The sequence below is a fragment of the Mobula birostris genome, chromosome 1, assembly GCF_030028105.1.
Source record: "Mobula birostris isolate sMobBir1 chromosome 1, sMobBir1.hap1, whole genome shotgun sequence".
Classification (NCBI taxonomy): domain Eukaryota; kingdom Metazoa; phylum Chordata; class Chondrichthyes; order Myliobatiformes; family Myliobatidae; genus Mobula; species Mobula birostris.
In genome coordinates, this window is record NC_092370.1 from 215,019,907 (window position 1) to 215,041,350 (window position 21,444).

General features: G+C 38.6%; 1 protein-coding gene across 1 annotated transcript in view; it reads left to right on the forward strand.

Moving 5' to 3' along the window:
• Positions 1 to 21,444, forward strand: part of tpp1 (tripeptidyl peptidase I) — a 45,097-nt gene that overhangs the window by 21,197 nt on the left and 2,456 nt on the right. Inside the window, exons 5-12 of the mRNA XM_072270985.1 lie at positions 3,008 to 3,129; positions 6,574 to 6,752; positions 7,900 to 8,098; positions 10,165 to 10,353; positions 10,878 to 10,950; positions 12,139 to 12,256; positions 13,256 to 13,417; positions 13,696 to 13,833. Coding sequence (XP_072127086.1) covers positions 3,008 to 3,129; positions 6,574 to 6,752; positions 7,900 to 8,098; positions 10,165 to 10,353; positions 10,878 to 10,950; positions 12,139 to 12,256; positions 13,256 to 13,417; positions 13,696 to 13,833 — 1,180 coding nt within the window. The remainder of the gene's footprint in view (positions 1 to 3,007; positions 3,130 to 6,573; positions 6,753 to 7,899; positions 8,099 to 10,164; positions 10,354 to 10,877; positions 10,951 to 12,138; positions 12,257 to 13,255; positions 13,418 to 13,695; positions 13,834 to 21,444) is intronic.

Here is a 21,444-nt window from a genome sequence, read left to right on the forward strand (position 1 = left end):
GCATGATGGTCTGAATGGCCGGTTTCCATCCTGTATGGCTCTGTGACTTTGGTCACACCCTCAGGTGACAAATCATTGTCAACTGGAACTTGCACTCTTGAAGAGTGGAGCAAGTAATTTCATTTGCAGAAAGGATTTAGAAGATCAGTTTTAGAATGCTAGAGGAAGAGAGAAATAGAAATACCCTTGCAAAATACTTGGACGTTTTTACTGGACTATGAACTGCCTCCCGTATTCCATCAGTTCTCTTGATTTTTACATGGCAATGCTGATCATGGTCGTAAGAAAAATTATAAAAGGTAGTTTACGGATTTTAGGATTTTATTAGAGTTGAAAGGATTGCATACAACAGGACCAAGCGTTCGTGATTAAAGATTAATTTGTCACACAAACATCGAAAGGTACAGTTAAAGGATTTGATTTTACAAGCAAGTGTCATCACGCTTCTGGCACTATCAAAGCAGGCCCACAACTCAGTAACCCTAAGTGTATGTCCTTGGAATGTGAAAGAAAACAGGAGCACCCGGAGGAAACCCACAGGGGAGACCATACAAACCCCTTACAGACAGCGGTGGGACATGACCTTGGATCTTACAGTTGCGCTGTAAAGGACTGTGCTAAGTTTTTATAATGTTCTGACTGAACATATGAAAAGTAAAATCAAGTACTGAAACGATGAACATGAAGAGAAAGTGAAGCATAAACTCTGATCCGGAATGAGAGGAATAGAGGCTGCAGGCCACTGTATGGGTGATCCTTCAAGATAATGCAAGGTCGGGATCTTAAATTTGTTCAGTTGGCCAACAAAGCATGGCAATGATGAACAGAGAAACTAGACCATGGATTAGCTTTTATTTGTGAAGCGTGGCTGTCAAGATTGGCATTGGAGTAACTGTATTGGCAACTAAAGTAAAGATGGAGTTAAGTATTTTTCGTTTGAACAAAAAAAAACACATTACTTTGGCGGATCACCTGAAAAAGATTTTTCTTAGTTCCTACCTGACAGGAAAAGTCAACCGTGTGATACATACTTTGCTTTGAAAATGCCACAGCTGGTTCTCAAAATAAGGATGCAGACTGGCGACCAGTCCAGTTTGTTTGTGGGATGTGCTGGTCAATAATATAATAGTGGTAACCTGGTAGACAGTGGTAGCTTTAATAAGTTAATATGATTTGTAAAGTACATATTTTATTATTTAATTTCAATTTAATGTTTCGAAAAGACAAAATTGATACTTGTCCAAAGACTTTTTAAAATAATCACAACTACTCAATTATTTTGAACATCATAAAAATACTTTAGAATCAGAATCAGGTTTATTATCACCAGCACGTGATATGAAGTTCGTTAACTTAGCAGCAGCAGTTCAATGCAATACATAATCTAGAAGAGAAATAGTAATAATAATAAACAAGTAAATCAATTACAGTATACATCTATTGAATAGAGTTTTAAAAAACCATGCAAAAAACAGAAATACTGTATATTAAAAAAAGTGAGGTAGTGACCAAAGGTTCAATGTCAATTTAGGAATCAGATGGCAGAGGGGAAGAAGCTGTTCCTGAATCGCTGAGTGTGAGCCTTCAGGCTTCTGTATCTCCTACCTGATGGTAACAGTGAGAAAAGGGCATGTCCTGGGTGCTGGAGGTCCTTAATAATGGACGCTGCCTTTCTGAGACACTGTTCCCTGAAGATGTCCTGGGTACTTTGTAGGCTAGTACCCAAGATGGAGCTGACTAGATTTACAACCTTCTGCAGCTTCTTTTGGTCCTGTGTAATAGCCCCTCCATACCAGACAGTGATGCAGCCTGTCAGAATGCTCTCCATGGTACAACTACAGAAGTTTTTGAGTGTATTTGTTGACATGCCAAATCTCTTCAAACTCCTAATAAAGTATAGCCGCTGCCTTGCCTTCTTTATAACTACATCGATATGTTAGGACCAGGTTAGATCCTCAGAGATCTTGACACCCAGGAACTTGAAACTGCTCACTCTCTCCACTTCTGATCCCTCTATGAGGATTGGTATGTGTTCCTTCGTCTTACCCTTCCTGAAGTCCACAATCAGCTCTTTCATCTTACTGACATTGAGTGTCAAGTTGTTGCTGTGGCACCACTCCACTAGTTGGCATATCTCTCTCCTGTACACCCTCTCGTCACCACCTGAGATTCTACCAACAATGGTTGTATTGTCAGCAAATTTGTAGATGGTGTTTGAGCTATGCCTAGCCACACAGTCATGGGTATATAGAGAGTAGAGCGGTGGACTAAGCACACACCCCTGAGGTGCACCAGTGTTGATCATCAGCGAGGAGGATGTGTTATCACCAATCTGCACAGATCCTTCGGTTAGGAAGTCGAGGATCCAATTGCAGACGGAGGTACAGAGGCCCGGGTTCTGTAACTTCTCAATCAGCATTGTGGGAATGATGGTATTAAATGCTGAGCTATAGTCAACGAACAGCATCCTGACATAGGTGTTTGTGTTGTCCAGGTGGTCTAAAGCCATGTGGAGAGCCTTTGAGATGAAAAAATTCCCTCGGCTGAAATAAAAATAAAAATTTAAAAAATTGAAGACCCTGCCCAGGAAAATAGGGATTTTGCATTAGAATAATCACAGGTACAGCAGGAAAATGAGTATATGTAGTAGTGCTGACTTTATGAATGTGAGGCAGGAAGATCCTTGATCCTAGATCCAGGAAGATGTGAGGCTTGCATCCGAGCAGGCTGCCTTGCTTGAGTATCGTCTGGTTCATTTTGAGCACTTTGTGAATATCAGGCAAGAAGATCAGTTTGCATCCAAAAAAGCTGCTGTGCTTGACTCTCATTTGGTTCATTTTGAGGGGGCCATCAGGGTGTTTAATGAATCTAGTTGCTGCCAACAACCTAAAGATATGATGTTGGTTTTCCCTTTATTTAACAGTAGGTGGTAGGAAACATTGGTCTCACATTCATGGATTGTTACTGTATGAATTGTGACAGCATTGTCTTTTATCCTCTATTTCAGCACTGCTGAAAATCTGTTGACGGGATCAAAGTTTAATCGTTACACAAATGGCCATCAGACCTTGATACGATCTAATTCTAGATATGAAGTCCCTGATGGAGTGGCAAAACATATTGATTTTGGTGAGCAATTATAACAATATCCTCATGGACACCATTAGTGTTAGAACATAGAACAGTACTGCACAGTAAAGGCCCTTGTGCCCACGATATTGCACCAAACTGTTAACTTACTCCAAGATCAGTCTAAAGCTTTTCTTCATTTTTCTTTCGTCCATGTGCCGATCCAAGAGTCTCTTAAACGGCTCTAGAGCAGCACCACCCCTGACAGCACATTCCACCTACCCACCACTCTCTGTAAAATGAAACACCTAGCTCAGATTTTCCCCTTTAATTTCTTCCATTATGTAATCTCATATGAGCTATTCCTGACCTGGGGAAAAGGAACTGGCTGTCCACTCTGTTTATGCTTCTTATCATCTTATACAATGCTTTCAAGTCACTTTTATCTCTTTCGTTCCAAAGAAAAAAGCCCTAGATCACTAAAGCTTTCCTCATAAGATATGCTTCTAATCCAGGAAGCACCTGGTAAATCTCTTCTGCGCTCTCTGTAAAGCTTCCACCTCCTTCCTATGATGAAGCAACCAAAACTGAACACAATACTCCAAGTGTGGTCTAACCAGGGTTTATAAAGCTGCAACGTTAACTTGCAGCTCTTGAACTCAATCCCTCAACTAACGAGGCCAACTCACCATAGGCCTTCTTAACAACCCTATCAACATCTGTGGCAACTTCGGGGGTTCTGTGGGTGTGGACCACAAGATCCTTCTGTTCTTCCGCACTGCTAAGAATCTTACCATTAATCCTGTTCTCTGCCTTTAAGTTCGACCTTCCAAAGTGTATCAGTCCATGTTTTTCCAGATTAAACTCCTAATACCACTTGACAGACCAGCTCTGCATCCTATCAGTGTCCCATTGTAACCTTCAACAACCTTCTGCACCATCCACAACACCATCAACCTTCATGTCGGATGCAGACTTAGTAACCCACTCTTCCACTTCTTCATCAAGTCATTTATAAAAATCACAAAGAGCTGGGGGCCCAGAGCAGATCCCTGAGGAACACCACTGGTCACCGATCTTCAGGCAAAATATGCTCCATCTACTACCACCCTCTGCCATCTGTGGGAAAGACAATCCTGAATCCACGCAGCCAGGTTTCCCTGAACCCCAGACATCCTGACTTCCTGAATGAGTCCACCTTTGGGAACCTTATCAAATACTTTAATAAAATCCATATACATCAGATCCACTGCTCCACCTTCAACTATTTATTCCGTCACTTCCTCAAAGCATTCAATCTGACTTATGGGACACAACATGTCCCTCCCAAAACCATACCTAATCAGGCTATGCTTCTCCAAATGCTGGTAAATTCTGTCTCTTAAGAATCCTCTCCAATAGTTTGCCTACCATTGATGTAAGACTCACTGGTCTATTGTTCCTGTAACCTTTCTTGGCACCTTCCAATCCAATAGCACTACTCCTGTTGCCAATGAGAACACAGAGATCATCGTCAAAGCCACAGCAATCTCTTCCTGTGGTCACCTGGGGTATTTCCTGTCTGACCCTGGGGACTTGTATATCCTAATGTTTCCCAAGTGTTCCAACACATCCTCTTTATTAACACGTTTCAGCATATTGGCCTGTTCTACACTGTCCTCACGTTCATTCGGGTCTCTCTCATTGGTGAATACTGAAGCAAAGAATTCCTTAAGGATCTCCCTTGCCTCCTCCGATTCCAGGCACGTTCCTCTTTTATTCCTGACAGGGCCCAGCCTCACTCCAGTAAACCTTCTGATCTTTACGTATGTTTTGAAAGCTTTAAGGTTTTCCTTAATCCTGCTCAGCGAGGCATTCTCATGTCCCCTTCTAGTCCTCCTAAGAGCTCTGTATGCCTCCCCCACTGAATCACCCATCACTACCACTCCCCTCTTCTTCCCCCTTCCCTCCTGATCCACTGAGTCATATTCAGTGCCAGAGACCTGGTTGTTGCAGCTTTCCCTGCTGGACAATCTCCCCAGCAGTACCCAAGTATAATTGTTCTTGAGGGGACTGGCCACTGGCCCTTTTCCTCTCCGCACACTCACCTGCCTCCTGCAACTGAAGTATTACCCCTTCCTGTACTCCTGTCTATCATTCTTTCTCTGAGTAATTGTTTTAGTTGAACAGATGGTTATTTTGGTTAGTTGGCTGTCTGCTACTTTGATGGAAAGATCGATTGAATCTTGCAGTAGCTGATGAATGTGAAGGGAGGTTGTGAAGAAGGGCATCCAATAATTTCTTTTGATAATTAACATATAGATAGAGCTTAGATTTTTCCATTCAAACTCAAACCAAAACAAAAGTTCACTGAAAATATTGGCAAAAGATAAATTAAACCTAGCTGGCAGTAAATGTCAATCGTGTAGAATTTATGTTTTCATTCATTTTGCTCTGTAAATGCCATACTGGATTTCAAAATATAGATGCAGGCTACTGACTGATCGTGTTTGTGTGTGAATGTGCTGCTCATTGATAGTCAGGAGTTTTAAAACTAAGCTACTGAGAAACCTCAGCTTTTTTTCATTATATTGCATACTCATCCTCTTTGTATAGGACAGCCACTCTAAAATTCTTTCAGTTACCCATTTACAGTGTAATTCTCTCTCAGCATTCTCCCACAATGGTGTTGATGAATTCAAATATTTCTGAATGAAAACTGGTTCCTCAACCATTTTTAAAATCACTTTCTACAAATCATCAGTCAAATTCCAGAATTTTTTTTCAATTGAATGTAGTTATTCAGAACCTTTGTTGTGTTTTTGGGCAGTGATAACTTCTTCGACCTTGCTTTGGTGCACTCTTAGCTCGTCAAGCTAACCTAGTCCAATCTTGCATTCCAGTTTCTACCTTTCTCCCCTTTCTACTTTTTTCTTACATTTTATCTTGGCACTGCTTGTCCATTTAAACAAATCTTCAATTTTTTTTTGCTTTTTCTCACAACTATAATCAAAAAGAGTAGTGTCTCTGCCTTTCTTAACTCTTTGAAAGTCTGCTTGTGCACATTTAAAGAATTCCATTTTCCATTGTCTCATTTGTCTACCAATCAAAAAGAGAATATTACTCATTGTTTTTTTAACCTGGTCTCATTTCTCCATCATCAACCTAACTTAATTTATTTATCCAGCATCTTAGTTTAATATATATTGTCCAAACATGCTCGTCAACATCCAGTGGGCAATCTGCCTCTGGTGTGAACTAGAGGCCAAGACAATTTACTTCATTTGGCCTCTGCTAAAAACCATCTTGCACAAGCCTGGCCACATTCTCCTGAGTACCCTCTTGCCTGCTTGGCATTGTGTTCACTATTGTCTTTTCCAACAGATCTGTCGCAACAGCAATACATTTCATTTGTATTTCCCCTTTAGAGTAAAACACAGCAATTTGTAGAAGGGAGATAACAAGACTTGCTTTTCAGCGTGTATATTGTACAATTTTTTGAAGAAAAATATCTATTCATTGCAGTTGGAGGTGTGCATCGATTCCCTCCTCAAAAATCTGTGATAAGCAAGACAAGGAAAGTTGGCCAGCACAGCGAAGCAAACTTTCACTTGGGCGTGACACCTTCTGTTATGAGAAAACGTTATAACCTCAGTGCAAGTGATGTTGGGTCTCATGAGAATAACAGCCAAGCAGTGGCTCAGGTAGGATGTAAAATCATCACTCAAAGAGGTAACCCAAATGCTTTGCAAGGAAACTGGCTGCCGCTGAGTCTCAAATATTAGGTTCCGTACAAAAGCTTGCAGCATTCAAAAAGAAGATACTGACAGAAAGCAAAACAATGTATTGGGGGAGGGAGACCAAAGATGTGGATGGGGCAATGTTATGGTATACCTGCTACATGCATTTCTCCAGTGGGAGTTCTCTATCTGCTCAGGTTTTCTACCACATCCCAGTGGGTTAGTAGGTTAATTGTCCATTCTCAATTGCCCCTGATATGTAGGTGAGGGGATGAATCTGAAGGTAGTTGATGGTGATTTGGGGGAGAATAATGTAGGATTCGTGTAATTGGATCCATGTGGATTTGTGGGGCTGTAGGACTTGTCAGCATGCCTTACGACTGTATGGCCTGAGCTGGAACTGTGCGGAACTATTGGTGATGACGGTGGAGGCAGTATGATTTCCTCAGTTACAGAACGCGGCTGTTGGTGGACGTGGGGCTGGATCAGGAGTTCCCAACTGTTTTCCTGCCTTTGTCCCCTACCATTAACCGAGGAACCGTGGATGTTGGGAACCCGTGGGTCTAGATGTTTTCCATGCGGAGTGGGTCAATGGTAAAAAAGGAACTTGGAACCAAATGCAGCAAAACTCCAGCCATCTAAGATGTTACGCAGTACTATAATAAATGTTCCAGTGAATCCAAATGTTTTTTAAAATGTGTCTATCAGTTTAGAAAGAGTGCAGCAAGAGAGAGCTCAACGAGTTGAAAGCGAGAACAGGAAAGGGAGTACAAAGGGTATCAGCTGTTGAGCCACGTGCTGAACCATCGGCATTTCCGGATAGCTGGATGATGAATTATTGGTGTTTTGCTGCAATTTCCATCCACCTCAGTGCAGTGTCCCAGTGACTGTTGAGTAAGTTATGGCAGGGATCATTTTGCAATTAGTTTTCTTAATTTTATTTTCTCTGAACTTAATTTTGTTTTCACATTTCATATTTTTCAGTCATGATGCATTTATTTTACTATGAAATAATGATGGTGAATAGAATAATAGAAATTGTAGGATTCAGTTAAGTTGATCATTGACTATTTCTGCAAATTAACTGGATTTTAACTGATTTATCCTTCAGTTTCTGGAGCAGTATTTTCACCAGTTGGACCTTGTAGAGTTCATGCGATTATTTGGTGGAAACTTTGTCCACCACACCAGAGTAAATAAGATAATAGGACACCAAGGAGGTATAAAGGCGGGCTTGGAAGCTAGTCTAGATGTGGAGTATATTATGAGCTCTGGTGCAAACATATCTACCTGGATCTTCAGTAATGCAGGTAAGTTCTTATTGAATTTCAGACTATTTGTCAAACTATAGTGTGTTTTTCTTGAAATATTATAATCCACTGTTTATTCAAATATTTCCAAACTGGACCAAAACAAACCAGTAGTAGAATTCAGTGGAGTAGGCAGCATCTGTGGTTACAGAAGCTCTTCTTCCACAGATGCTGTCTGACCTGCTGAGTTCTCCCAGCATTTTGTTCTTTGTTCCAGATCCCAACATCAACAGTGTCTTGTGTGAGTTCATTCAAAGCAAAATGCTTGGAACTAATGAAGACTTAAAGATGCTTTTTATGCCTGTCCATTACATAATTCAGCATGCAGTTAGTCATTCAGGTTCAGTGGTCTAAAGTTTGTGTATATTTGCTGAGTAATTACCAAGGGCAGATCTAAATGTAGTTGTACAAGATAATTTCTTTGAAACATTTATGATTTGATACTATGAATGTAATAGTGACCTTACAAAGCAGTCAGAATTCAGTACAACAATTTTTTTTTGAGTCTTTGACCATTTTCCCCTTTATTATAGGTTAAGTTAAAAGTAAATTTCTGAAAGATAAGCTTCAGGAAGAAATAATTGCTGACCAACTGACTCTTACTATTTAACCTCTCACATGGTCAGTCCTGTGCTTTTCTTCCTCTTTTTCGGAGAGCAAGTCTATGTAACTGCACATCAGCTGAGTTTTAATGTGAAGCACCAGTCAGCATGTGCATTTGAAAATAGCAACTCAGTCCATTGGTAGCCCCAAGTCAATTTAACAGTCTCTGGAATCACATGATAGCAGACTGAGTCATGTACAAGAAGATCTAAGTCACTCTGGCTTTTGGCCTCTGCTTACCTTTGCAGTTTTAAGATTTAATGTGCAGAAATAAGAAATTATGCTCATTCTATCTGTATAAGGAGCCTGTGCATTATTTTAATTTAATTCATTCTAATTTAAACAATAATTTTTTAGTTTGCTTAAGAAGTTTGCAGATTATCAAAATTATTACAAAGAAAGATTTAAATTTTGATTTTTTTTTAAATAGGAGAAGCAGTGGGCCAGTTGGCCCATCAAAACACTCAAAATTCTGGAGGAACTCCGCAGGTCTTGGCCCGAAGGGTCAATTATTTATTCCTCTCCGTAGATGCTGCCTGACCTGCTGAGTTCATCCAGAATTATGTGTTACTCTGGATTTCCAGCGTCAGTAGAATCCCTCATGTTTATGATTTGGTCCTTCATAACTCTGTGCCATTCAATATGATTATGACATTCTCTGTCTCATATTCCTCAAAAAATATTCAGTAACTTGGCCTTCGCTACCTTCTGAGTGTGGATATTTCTCCCCTTCTCAGGCCAAAATATCTTAACCTTGAGACTGTGATGCCCCATTCTAGTCGCCTCATTCTCTGCACATCGCTATTTTGTTGGATGGGTATGCTTCCTAGGCTTCCGAACGCCAGTGAATAGAGGTCTTGTCAACCCAACTTCTCCTCAGACAATACTCCAGCTATCTCCAAAACTTAGTCAGCTGAACTTTTCTTTACATTCCCTCTGTGGCAGATATACTCCTCCCTGTGTAAGAAGGCTGAAACTGCACCCAATGATATAATTGTAGTAAGATGGATTGCCTGCTAGCTTGCGCATTTGCTTTCAGTGACTGGATTCTTAGATCCCTTTTGCATATCAACATTTCACAAACTATCATCATTTAACCAACGTTCTTCCTTTTCTTACCTTAGTGGCATGCTTAATGCTATCTCTGTTACTACTGAATCTTTAGTGCATTTGCCCATTTACTCAACCTCTCTGAATTGCCCGGAAGCCTCCTTGTAACTCACAATCCTACTAGACTTGTGACATCTGCAGACATAGGAAGACTACATTTGGTTCACTCACCCAAAGCATTGAATTGTATTGAGAATGGTTAGTTGGGTGTTGTGAATGAAAGAGATGGGGTTCGAGCACTGCTCTCTGTGGTATCTCAACATTCACTGCCTTCCGTGCCAAAAAGGACGTACTCTGTTTTCTGTCTGGAATCAATGTTGAATCTATGACGATCTACAATTTGACCTTTACAGGAAGGCACGAATCGCAGGAACCCTTTCTGAACTGGATTACTTTACTGAGTAATATGTCATCCATCCCGTGGGTCCACACCATCAGTTATGGAGATGATGAGGACAGTCTGTCAGTGGCGTATTTAAAGAGAATCAACGTCGAGTTTATGAAGGCTGGTGTCCGCGGTCTCACAATACTCTTTGCTTCTGGTAAATATCTTTTCCAGCATCTGATGACAAATAGCTCTTAAAGCAAGATTTTTGTTTTTATTTTATTACAACGTACTGGGCATTGGATCTGCGGGCCACCCATAAACCATGGTTGCTGTTGATGAGTTGTCATGAGCTAAAAAAAGGAAGTGGTGCAGTTCTTAGATTTCGTATCATTACAACTGCACAGGAGGACATTTCAAACCTTGTTTGGGAATAAATAAAAAATAATGGATTTGTGATCTCTCATTGCTCTACAACCTGGACTGTTTTCGTTTTGTTAGGCCATTGGTTCCCCTATTTTATCCTTGAGGGCAAGGTTCTTCATTTTGATAAAAGCTTTGCTTCTTGACGATAATGTTGGATTAAGCATGCCCAGATTTAAATCCAGCCTGCACTTTCATGGAACTACTGAGCATTTTACATGGGGATAATGCTCAGAATATTATTTATATATGAGTGAGATTCCAAGTCAAAGTTTAATTTCATTCATCATTTTAACACTTAATTCCCTTTCACTATAGGTGATGATGGTGCAGGCTGCAGAGAAATTAGAAAAGGCAAAAATATCTTCAGGCCAAGTTTTCCTGCATCTAGGTAATGACAGAAATGCACTATTCTGTTTTAATCAGTGTTTGGGTAATATTGTACCATCTACTTTGTATGATCAAATATTTAAATATGCTAGCTAATATATTGATGAAAAGTAACTCTGCTAAAACTGCTTGCATTTATATAATTTTACAGTTCATTATTGTTCAACGGCTCATTTATATTTTAGCAATAAAATATGCGTAAAATAGAGCTTTTGAGGCTAAGCTAATATCTGTTGAAAACCTATTCTGAGGTCTTAAGATGCTGAATTACTATTGTAATAAATCAGAGGTGGCAACATGTCACTTCAACACACAGAAGAGTTGGATTTCACATTGATGCCCATTAGTCATAGTGCTTCCTTGTGACAATGGATAGTCTCAAACAGTTAAGGTTTTCCTCACAAAATTAAAAAAAGTTAACGTACTCTTTAATTTGTTTAAGTGAAGGTTGCAAGGCTGACTGGCAGACAGCTAACAGAAGGAACATATGTTCTCTGTTGTACTGAGGAACGTAGAAAAGCGTGAGGGATTATCTCCAACCCTTGTTCCAAGTAGCTGTAAAATGAATGGGAAAACCAAATTTCCCACCAATGTCAGTGAGAGCCCTGAATTATTTTCAGGCTTGTATCTCACCAAACTGGCTTCTCCACTGCAGTTATTGTTGTTAAATGAAAACCATTTGGCTTCCACACAAAATCAATTGGTAGGCTGGGCCCATTGGTATTTGCTGCCAATCCCTGAGAGCATTAATGTGTGCACACTAATCACTTCAAGGGTTGAAATTTAATCTACACAACATCCCCAGCCCACACTCCACCTATTTATACATTAACATTGCTATAATGGTTAAGACCCCTATGGCACGTTAAATTCAATCTTAATCTGTTTTAGACAAAGGTTAAAGGAAGTTGTGTATGAAAGTCAATTTTGGAGGGTCTTGCTGTCAAAGGGATAATGTGAGCCCCCAGTAACTCCTTAGATGTTCACTTTTTTTTTTGACAAGTTTCAAATTTTATTTTACAGAAGTTGTATACATCCAGAAGGCAATATTTACTGAATGGTCATTGTTATAAAAGAAATTAACAAAAATGTGGATTTTGGGGAAAAAAAGCATCCAATGAAATTGGAAAGAATGGAATCACTGAATATGATCCCTAACGTAAATGATTATGTAACTTCTCTCTTTTAGTCCTTATGTTACCACTGTGGGAGGAACTTCTTTCAAAAATCCATTTCAAATTACATACGAGGTCACAGACTACATCAGTGGTGGTGGATTCAGTACTGTGTTTAAAATGCCCAACTATCAGTTAAGTAAACCAGTTGAACATTGTTTTTTGTCTCACTGAAGTAAACTTCCTAAGGAATTGGTTGGCTTAATAAGATTGGCTTAAAAACAATCTAGATAAAGGTTTCATCTAAGCTAGTTACCATGTTCCAATAAAGTAGTTGTGTTAAATATCATATACCACATTGTTGCATGATGATATGAGAATAAAGCTTGGCAGATTACTGATGTAGATTAAACCCATCTATTTTTCTATTGTTCCATTTCTGCTTTGCTCAGTTTGCGTCAGTAAAATTAGATGATTTTCTGAATTGCAAATGAACCATATAGACTGAGTTTATTGAAAATGATATACTTTGAGCTATTAGTGACAGTGAAATGACACGGCTTTACAGAAATGTTTTGGATTTTTTTAAAATTACTAATTTGTTAGGAGAAAACTGTATGTGAAAACAAGAACAATGTTGTAGTACAACTTAAACAGGTATGGCTACATGGAAGTTGGATCAGGCTGACAAATTAACTTCAAAACATACTTAGAATGAGTAATCCTGATCATTTTTCACTTTCCATTTGAACAAATGGAAAGGAAGAGATTTAAAAACTTAGCACAAAGGGACATAAAAGCTAACTCTCCTCACTTTGTTACAATATACTTGGGTTTCAGCGTAGAATAGATTTTAAAGTGGTATTTTAGGTGAAAAAGATAGAAATCCAAGACATTTTGTGCCTTGGCTTTCCAGAATACTTTTTCTTTGCTCATTTTAATTCTCAACATATTTCTGTTATTTGACCATATTTAAAAATTCTATACTCGCATACAAACATAACGCTGAACATTTTTTGTGTGTTTTTGTCTATGAAGCAAACATAGATCAAAATATTATAAGAACAGTTCAAAAAAAATAAGAAACTAAAGAAAAGATTTGGTCAAATTTCCTTTAACTTTCTGTTGAGACATTTGAAATAGATTTAGTATATTTAGGGTAATGGTTATACAATTTGTACTTTTGTTTTACAGGCTGCTGCTGTGAAGTCTTATCTCAAAAGGATAAAATCTCTTCCTCCAGAGACCTACTATAATGCCGGTGGTCGTGCCTACCCTGATGTAGCAGCACTCTCTGATAACTACTGGGCTGTGGTCAATTTAGTCCCCATTCCTTGGGTTTCTGGAACATCAGTGAGTGGAGTTATGTACATATGTAATTTATACATTTATATTTAAAACCTCTAACCATAATTAGATAAAAATCATTATTGTAGTTATAATTCCAGTCTAGTTCAATTTTTTATTAGGACACAGCCAGTTCCCATCGACATCATTGAATAAATATTTGGAAATTAGCATTTTCTGTCTATGAAGTTTGATTTTTTTCATTAACATATTAGAAGACAAATAATTGAATTTTGTGTTACTGTGTTTATTAAAATGTGTGTTTTTTTAAATTTTTGTTTCAGGCTTCAACCCCTGTATTTGGTGGTATCCTGGCCCTCATTAATGATAATAGATTTCAACGAGGTCTTCCAGCTCTTGGTTTTATAAACCCCTTGCTTTACAAAATACAGGCGAATGACACATCTGGAGCATTCTTTGATGTAAGTTAAAACGTGACTATTGACTCAAAACTGCCATTGTCCTTTGTTATAATACTTTTTGCTATTTTTTTAATATGTTGGAAGAATTTCTAGAAAAGGGTTTCCTTTTTTTTTTACCTTTTCTGACAAAAGTTGCTGAGTAAACTCCAGATGAACCAAAGACATGGCAGGTTCAGCATCTGCATTGTAACAACTGTGCACCTTGACTCTGTAGAATGGTGCTTCCTGCAATGTCATTGTACCAGCCTCTGTGTAGTTTTGTGTTGTAACTACCCAGCTCACAATGTAGTGTCAGCAAAGCAAAACATAATTGTTCATACCCTTTAGTTAGACTGGAGCTTAAGCTATTGGAGGTAGTGTTGGATAATGTACTACATGGACGGATTAGCAACCTCCCAGTCTCATGCTGCTTACTCTACAGGAGGTGGCAGCATTTATCATAAATCGTCCTTAGTTAGTGTTTGATTGAAGTAGCGAGCAAAGGTTTATTTGTATTAGGGGATTTGTAACTAAGACTTATAGAAATTAAACAATATGTATATGAATGGGTCCTTAATTTTTTTTTCAGATGGCCACACTGATCCAGATTTGGATGCATGTAAGGATTTTATTAAAAAACTGAGATGGTTCATTGTACCTCAGTTCATGTGACAATAATAAACCAATTTCAATTCAATATACCTTTTCTGCAGCTGACTGGAATTCCATTGAGGAATGTTGCCAATATCCTACATTGCAGTTAATTGAGAGAAATGGATAGCCACATTAAAACCTATTTCAGTCCTGCTGGTGTTCACTGCTGCATGGATTGTTCATCAGATAGTGCTGGGGGAATATATAACCATTTAAATCACCTAGGAAAACAGTGCTGATCTATTGTCTAGGTTCAATAGTTCCATTAATATCAGAGAATGTATACAATATACAACCTGAAATTCTTGCTCTTTGCAGACATTCATGAAAACAGTACCCCAAACAATGAGTGACAGTAAAAACATTTGAACCTCAAAGCCCCCTTCTCCCCCCCACTCACACACAGCAGCAAAGCATCAACCCACACGCTTCCCCATTTATCTCAGCAAGAAGCATCAGCACCTACCACCCAAGCAATAGCAAAGCCCCATGATCTGCAGTACAACAAAAGTGTTACTGTTTTTACTGTGCTCAAATCTGTGTCCATGTTCCTTGCAGCTCCAAGAATGAAATCTTCTAATCAGATTTGCATTCTTGCCACATAATGTAATAGTTCTAAAGACACTTGAATAGTACAGGCAGATCAGTTTAACAACTGTTACAGCAAACATTCATTTACCTTGACTTTCTTAACATTCTAATACTTTTGCTAGAGTTTGCTTCCTTAAGACTATCAGAAACATTCATTACTAAAAATGAAAATCTTTTCCCCATCAAAAACAAGATTTAAGCTGAGAGGAAGGCGATTTTAAAGGGATGTAAAGGATATATAATTTTAACACTATAAGTGGTTAATACAAGGAAGTTGCTGTCAAAGGACGTAATGGAATGAGATGTAATTATTTAGGATGCATTTGACAGACGCATAAGTAGGCATGACATAAAAGGTACAAATCTATTGCTGCAAATGGGATTAGTGTAGATGGGTATAGAAATTGAGTTGGGCCCATGGGCCTCCTTTCATGATCAGAATAGGTTTTTGGAGAAGTCTGAACTTGGAGAGGTTTGTGTTTGACTAATCTGATTTAAATTTGAAGAAGAAACCCTTCAACTCCGAGTGGAGTCATCGGGACGCCGTCATATGACGGCATTTTTTAAGCAGGCTTTCTTGTTTTTACAAGGCCAAGTTGCTAGCTCGACGCTCAACCCAGCATGGATGGAAAGCGTGCAAGGGAGCCGGCTGATTTGAACTCGGGAGCCTTCGCTCCGAAGTCCGGCGCTGATGCCACTACACCACCAGCCGGCTGATTCAAATTTACCAGTGAGCTAATAGTGAAAGGATTACAAAGGATGCCATCATACAGATTTTTAGAAAGCATTTGAGAAAAGGGAGTTGAGCAAAAATGAGGCCATGGAATAAGCAGATCAGGGATTAAGCTAATTGGCATATAGCAGAATGCAAGATAAATTATTATTTTACAGACTCAACAATTCTAGTATTGCCACTGCTGATACAGGTAAACAAGATAACATTTTAAAATTTGCAGATGACTCTATGAAAGATTAGTAAAATGGTCTAGTGTCTTGCAAGTGTGATATAAGTGGTTTTTGCACAAAGAATGAGGAACGACATTTATTAACAAACACAAGAAAATCTGCAGATACTGGAAATCCAAAGCAGCACACACAAAATGCTGGAGAAACTCAGCAGGCCAGGTAGCAACTATGGAAAAGAGTAAACAGTCAACATTTCGGGCAAGACCCTTTGTCAGGACTGATGCTGCCTGGCTTGCTGAGTTCCTCTGGTATTTTGAATGACATCTATTGATGTGGGGAATATCGTGTTCTGCTTATCTATCTGTGTAAATCACTGGAAGTGGTAGAATGGCTGACAGAGTAGTTAGTAATACGATTTCAGATCTTGGAGAGCATATAGGAAAGCACAGAGGGATATTTTAAACTGTTGAGGTCACAACTAAACTGATATGACTTATTCTGATTGCTGCAAGATGTGAAGATCCACGAGGGCACAGAGAATTTTTTTACTAAAAAGGTTCCTGGGATGAGGAGTTTCAAATGTAAGGTTATTCTGGCAAAGCTAGGATGGTTCTCCCTGCACAAAGGTGGTTGAGAAGAAATCTTAACAGGAGTGTGTCCAAGGTAGGATAATTAGAGAAAGGCCACTCTTCTTAGCAAATGATTCAGACGGGGAAGAGATACAAGTGGGATATGAGGAAAGTCCTTTATATAGAGTGGTAATGATCTAGGACTTGCTGCCCATAAATTTGTCACATTTATTGTCATATGCACGAGTGTTGAGAGGTTCAGGTACAATGAATAACTTGCAGCAGCATCACAGGCATATAAACAGACACAGAATGTAAATCATACAGGACAGTGAAGTGTGTGCAAAAACAAGACATTACTGCAGAGAAAAAATAGACAAATATATACAACATAGAACAGTGCAGCGTAGGAGAAGGCTATTCGGCCCAAACCTATTCAATTAGTAATGAAGTGGCCAACTCAACTAATCCCCTCTGCCTACACAATGTTCATATTTCCATTTTCCTCACGTACATGTGCCTATTGAAACATATATGTTATCTCTTAAAATTCTCTAATGTTTCTGCCTCTACCACCACCGCAATCAGTACATTCAAGACACTCACTACTCTCGGTGTTAGAAACTTGTCCCACACATCTGCTTTGAAATGACCCCTTCTCACCTTAAATGCATGCCCTCTGGTCTTAGACATTTCAACTCTGGGAAATGTCTGATACCGTCTGTCTACTCTATCTGTGCCTCTCATAATCTTAAAAATCTGCATCAGATCTCCCCTCAGCCTCTACTGTTCCAGAAAAAACAACCCAAGTTTTCCCAACCTCTCGTTATAGCACATGCCCTCTAATCCAGGCAAAATCCTGGTAAACCTCTCTTGAACCCTCTCCAAAGGCTCAACATCCTTTCTTGTCCAGTACTTTATGCAATACTCCAGATGCAGTCTAACTAGAGTTTCATAAAGCTGCAACATAACTTCCTGACTTTTGAACTCGGTGCCTCGACTAATAAAGGCAAACCTGTTAAATGCCTTCCTAACCACCCTATCAACATGTATAGTCACTTACCCCTAGATCCCTCTGCTCATCGACACTATTAAAGATCTTACCTTCAACAGTGCACTGTCTCTTTGCATTTGACCTACCAAGGTGCATCACTTCACATTTGGCTGGGCTAAATTCCATCTTCCATTTCTTCGCCCATATCTGCAATTGATCTATATCATGTTGTATCCTTTGACAGTCTTCCATGCTATCCATTTCACGACCAATCTTTGTATCATCTGCAAATTTACTAACCCACATTTTCATCTAGGTTATTTATAAACATCACAAACAGTATAGGTCTCATTAGGCGAACACCACTAATCACAGACAGAATAAGTCCCTTCAACCACTACCTTCTGTTATGTGCAACCCAGTTCTGAATCCAGCAGCCACTTCACCATGGATCCCATGCACTTTAATCTTCTGGATGAATCTCCCATGAGGGATCTTGTCAAACAGGTCTCACTAAAATCCATGTACACAACAGCCATAGTTCCACTGACATCCATCACCCTCATCACCTCATCAAAAAGCTCAATCAAGTTAGTAAGACATGACTTAAATGATCAGTAGACAAATTTGACATAGAATCGGAGGATGGTTGCTTCAGGTCAGAAAGTAATTCACTGTAGTTATCGATGTGCTGTATTTCTGATGTTATAGAAGGTGGTAACTTAGTCCTTCACATGCATATTAGCTTTCAGAGCAATCTGTCAGTCCTATTCTCCACCTTTTGTTGTTGCTTTCTCACATGCTCATCAACTTCACCAATTCTCCAACTACCCATCTATCTACACCAGGTACAGTGGCCAATTAATCTACCAAGCAGGAAGTGTTTGGCATTTAGGAATAAATGGTAGTACCTGAAGAAACCCAGAAAATGGAAAATCTATTAAACACCTCAACATTGCAACAACTCTAGCATCTTTCTTAGAATCTTTATTTTAATGGTATATGTAAAGCAGTCCTGCTAGTGGCAGTGTTATGGTGTTGTACTATCACCTCAGGGATTTAGACGTTGACTTAAAATTGAAAATAAGTGCAAATCAAGCTTATGATTCTCTGTATATTTTAAAATAACCTTTTTCTTATCTACATTCTTGATCCTATCCACATGATGCACTAACATTATGGGATATAAGGTGCTTCTTTGATGGAACGACTTGTTTGCCAAGCTAACTAGGTCATCATGGGGATAAGACAAGATCCTAGCCTTAATTAGTTAGGCATTGTAGATTTGTTAGAATCTACATTAATGTCCACAATTCCTGGACACACAGTCAAATGCATTTCTGGAGTTTTTACTTAGAGAAAGGAGAGGGAGTTGCATACTAAGGATGTGTGGGGAAGCTGCACTTTCCAGCTGAGAAAGTTCATGGAACATTTATAAGACATAGGAGTAGAATTAGGCCATTTGGCGCATCGAGTCTGCTGCAACATTCCATCAAGGCTGATTTAGCATCCCTCTCAACACCATCCCCCTGCCTTCTCCCCATAACTTTTGACACCTTTACTAATCAAAAACCTATCAACCTCCGCATTAAATGTATTCAATCACCTGGCGCCACAGCTAGCAGTGGCAATGAATTCCACCTCTGGCTAAAGAATTTCAGATATTGTCTATGTAGTTGTAAAACTAGTGTTGAAGAAGAGTTGGAGGCATTCTTATTAATGCTGGTACACGTATGTACAAGGGTCAGTCACATGTACTCCCCTCTGCATCAATGTCAAGGAGTGGTCAGTACTCAAGAATCTGGTAACCCCTAGCACAGATTCTTTTAAATTCCTATTGTGAGTTTCCCCAATGCATTTAACTATGTAAAACTGGTTCTCACTGTGGCTGTAAATTGTTTCAAGAGAAATCTGGTGGAAGTTACAATAGTTGCAGAAAACACAGCAACAGGAATACACCATTTAGTTTCTGAAGCTATTATAGCTATCATAGAAATCTTAGGTAATCTGTAAACCAAATGAGGTATCATAAGAGTCCAAACATTCTCTGTAGGTAGAAGCATTTCCTCACAACATCTTTGAATTTCAGATAGCACGTATTACCTATATAGATAAAAAACTAACTTCTCCCGGGTGCACCAACGAGATTACAGAAGGTTTCTCAAATTGTACAAACTGGAACTAATATATTGAGGAAAGAGGCTAGCAAGCAGCATCTTACATTTAAATTTATCCCAGTTCCTCTTACCGTAAGAATTGTTATTTTGAGATAAAGCTACACATTATACATCTTTGTGTGCAATAGCATAGTGGTCAATTCACTGGACTTCTGGGCTGTTGATTTAGAAAATCAGTTTAAATTCCACAATGATGCTCTAAATTGATGTAGTAACATTCATAACTATTTTATAAAAGGCTAGGTTCACTAGCCATGAAACCTTCCAATCGTTGTAAAAGTATGTCATTCATTCATGTCCCATGTCCATTAGGAAAACAATCTTGCCTTCTCGTGACTCAGACCTCAATGTAGTCAACTAAATGGCCTCCTCAGTTTAGGGGTATTTGGGATTGACAATAAATGCTATCATTGCCAGGGTATTCACATCCTGTGAACAAATCAGTTCAAAATCCCTACACAATGTGAGTATAATGTAATCCTAAAACCCAGCTTTCATATGGGCAAACTTACTCAACTTTCTTCCAAGGCCAACATATTCTGTTCCCTTTTAAGAAAAAAAAGATTGTAGTTAATAGCAAGAACAAGAGTAATACAGGAGCTGAAGCCAGGAATACAACCAGGTAACCTTGACAATGGACAAGCTTGGAGGAAGAATACAATAGAGAAAGGGAGAGAAGAGCTGAGGCACAAGAGCTAGAACACCGAAGGAGAAAATAAAGCAGTCCCAATTTAATTTCCAGAATACACAAGAAAATCAGTGCATTGTACTGTAAAAGGTAAAGTCTTCAACTAACAAATTATTTTCAGCATCTAACAGTACAAAATTGTCTATACTATTCTTGAAATTTCAAAATACCCAGGAGAAACAAATGGACAAGATAAGCTGAATACTGCCCTCTTTTGAAAAAATTTTGGAAAGATATTTTTTATATTATTTCAACAGTTTTGCGTATTGATTTACAACCTCATCCTATTACTGCAATTTTTGGTTTACCAATGACGGATCATAGTTCTTTATCCTCTTCAACTCATCGGATGATTGCATTTGTTACATTAATGGCTAGAAGATCCATCTTATTGAATTGGAAAGAGACCAATTTCAATGGTTTTCCCAAACTATATCATGTTTAAATTTAGAAAAAAATCAGAAGTGATTTAATCCTTTGGTTAAATTCGAAAAGACTTGGAGGCCATTTATTCAACACTTTCATATGATGTAGCTTGACCTTTTCCGAATCCTTTTTATTAACCTAGAATATATGGATAGAGGAGTGGAGTTAATGACATTAATGATTGTATTTGATGTCAGCCTTATTTTGTTTTGTTTAGATCAGTTTTTGGTTTGGTTTAGTTTAGTTTTTTTTTCTTAGTTTACTTTGGGGTTTTTTTTGCTCGTGATTTTTTTTTTCATTTTTCTTTTTATCGTGGTAAACTATATCAGGAGTTTGGGAGATCTATTATACTTGTATTATCTGTAGTTTTACTTGCATATGTCAATTACCAATAATGTAATCCCAATCTTTTTGTATTAGTACTATTATGTTTATGAACTTGAAAATTAATAAAAAGATTATAAAAAAAAGATAAGCTGAATACTACAGTATTTCCAAAAACTGATTGTCCTAGTTCTACATGATCTCCCTTAAGTATCAAGCCAACAGTATCTCACAGTATCGTCCAAGTATTTTGCTTGTATCTAATTAACATTTAAGATGTTGTTCATAAACATCTCCCTAACA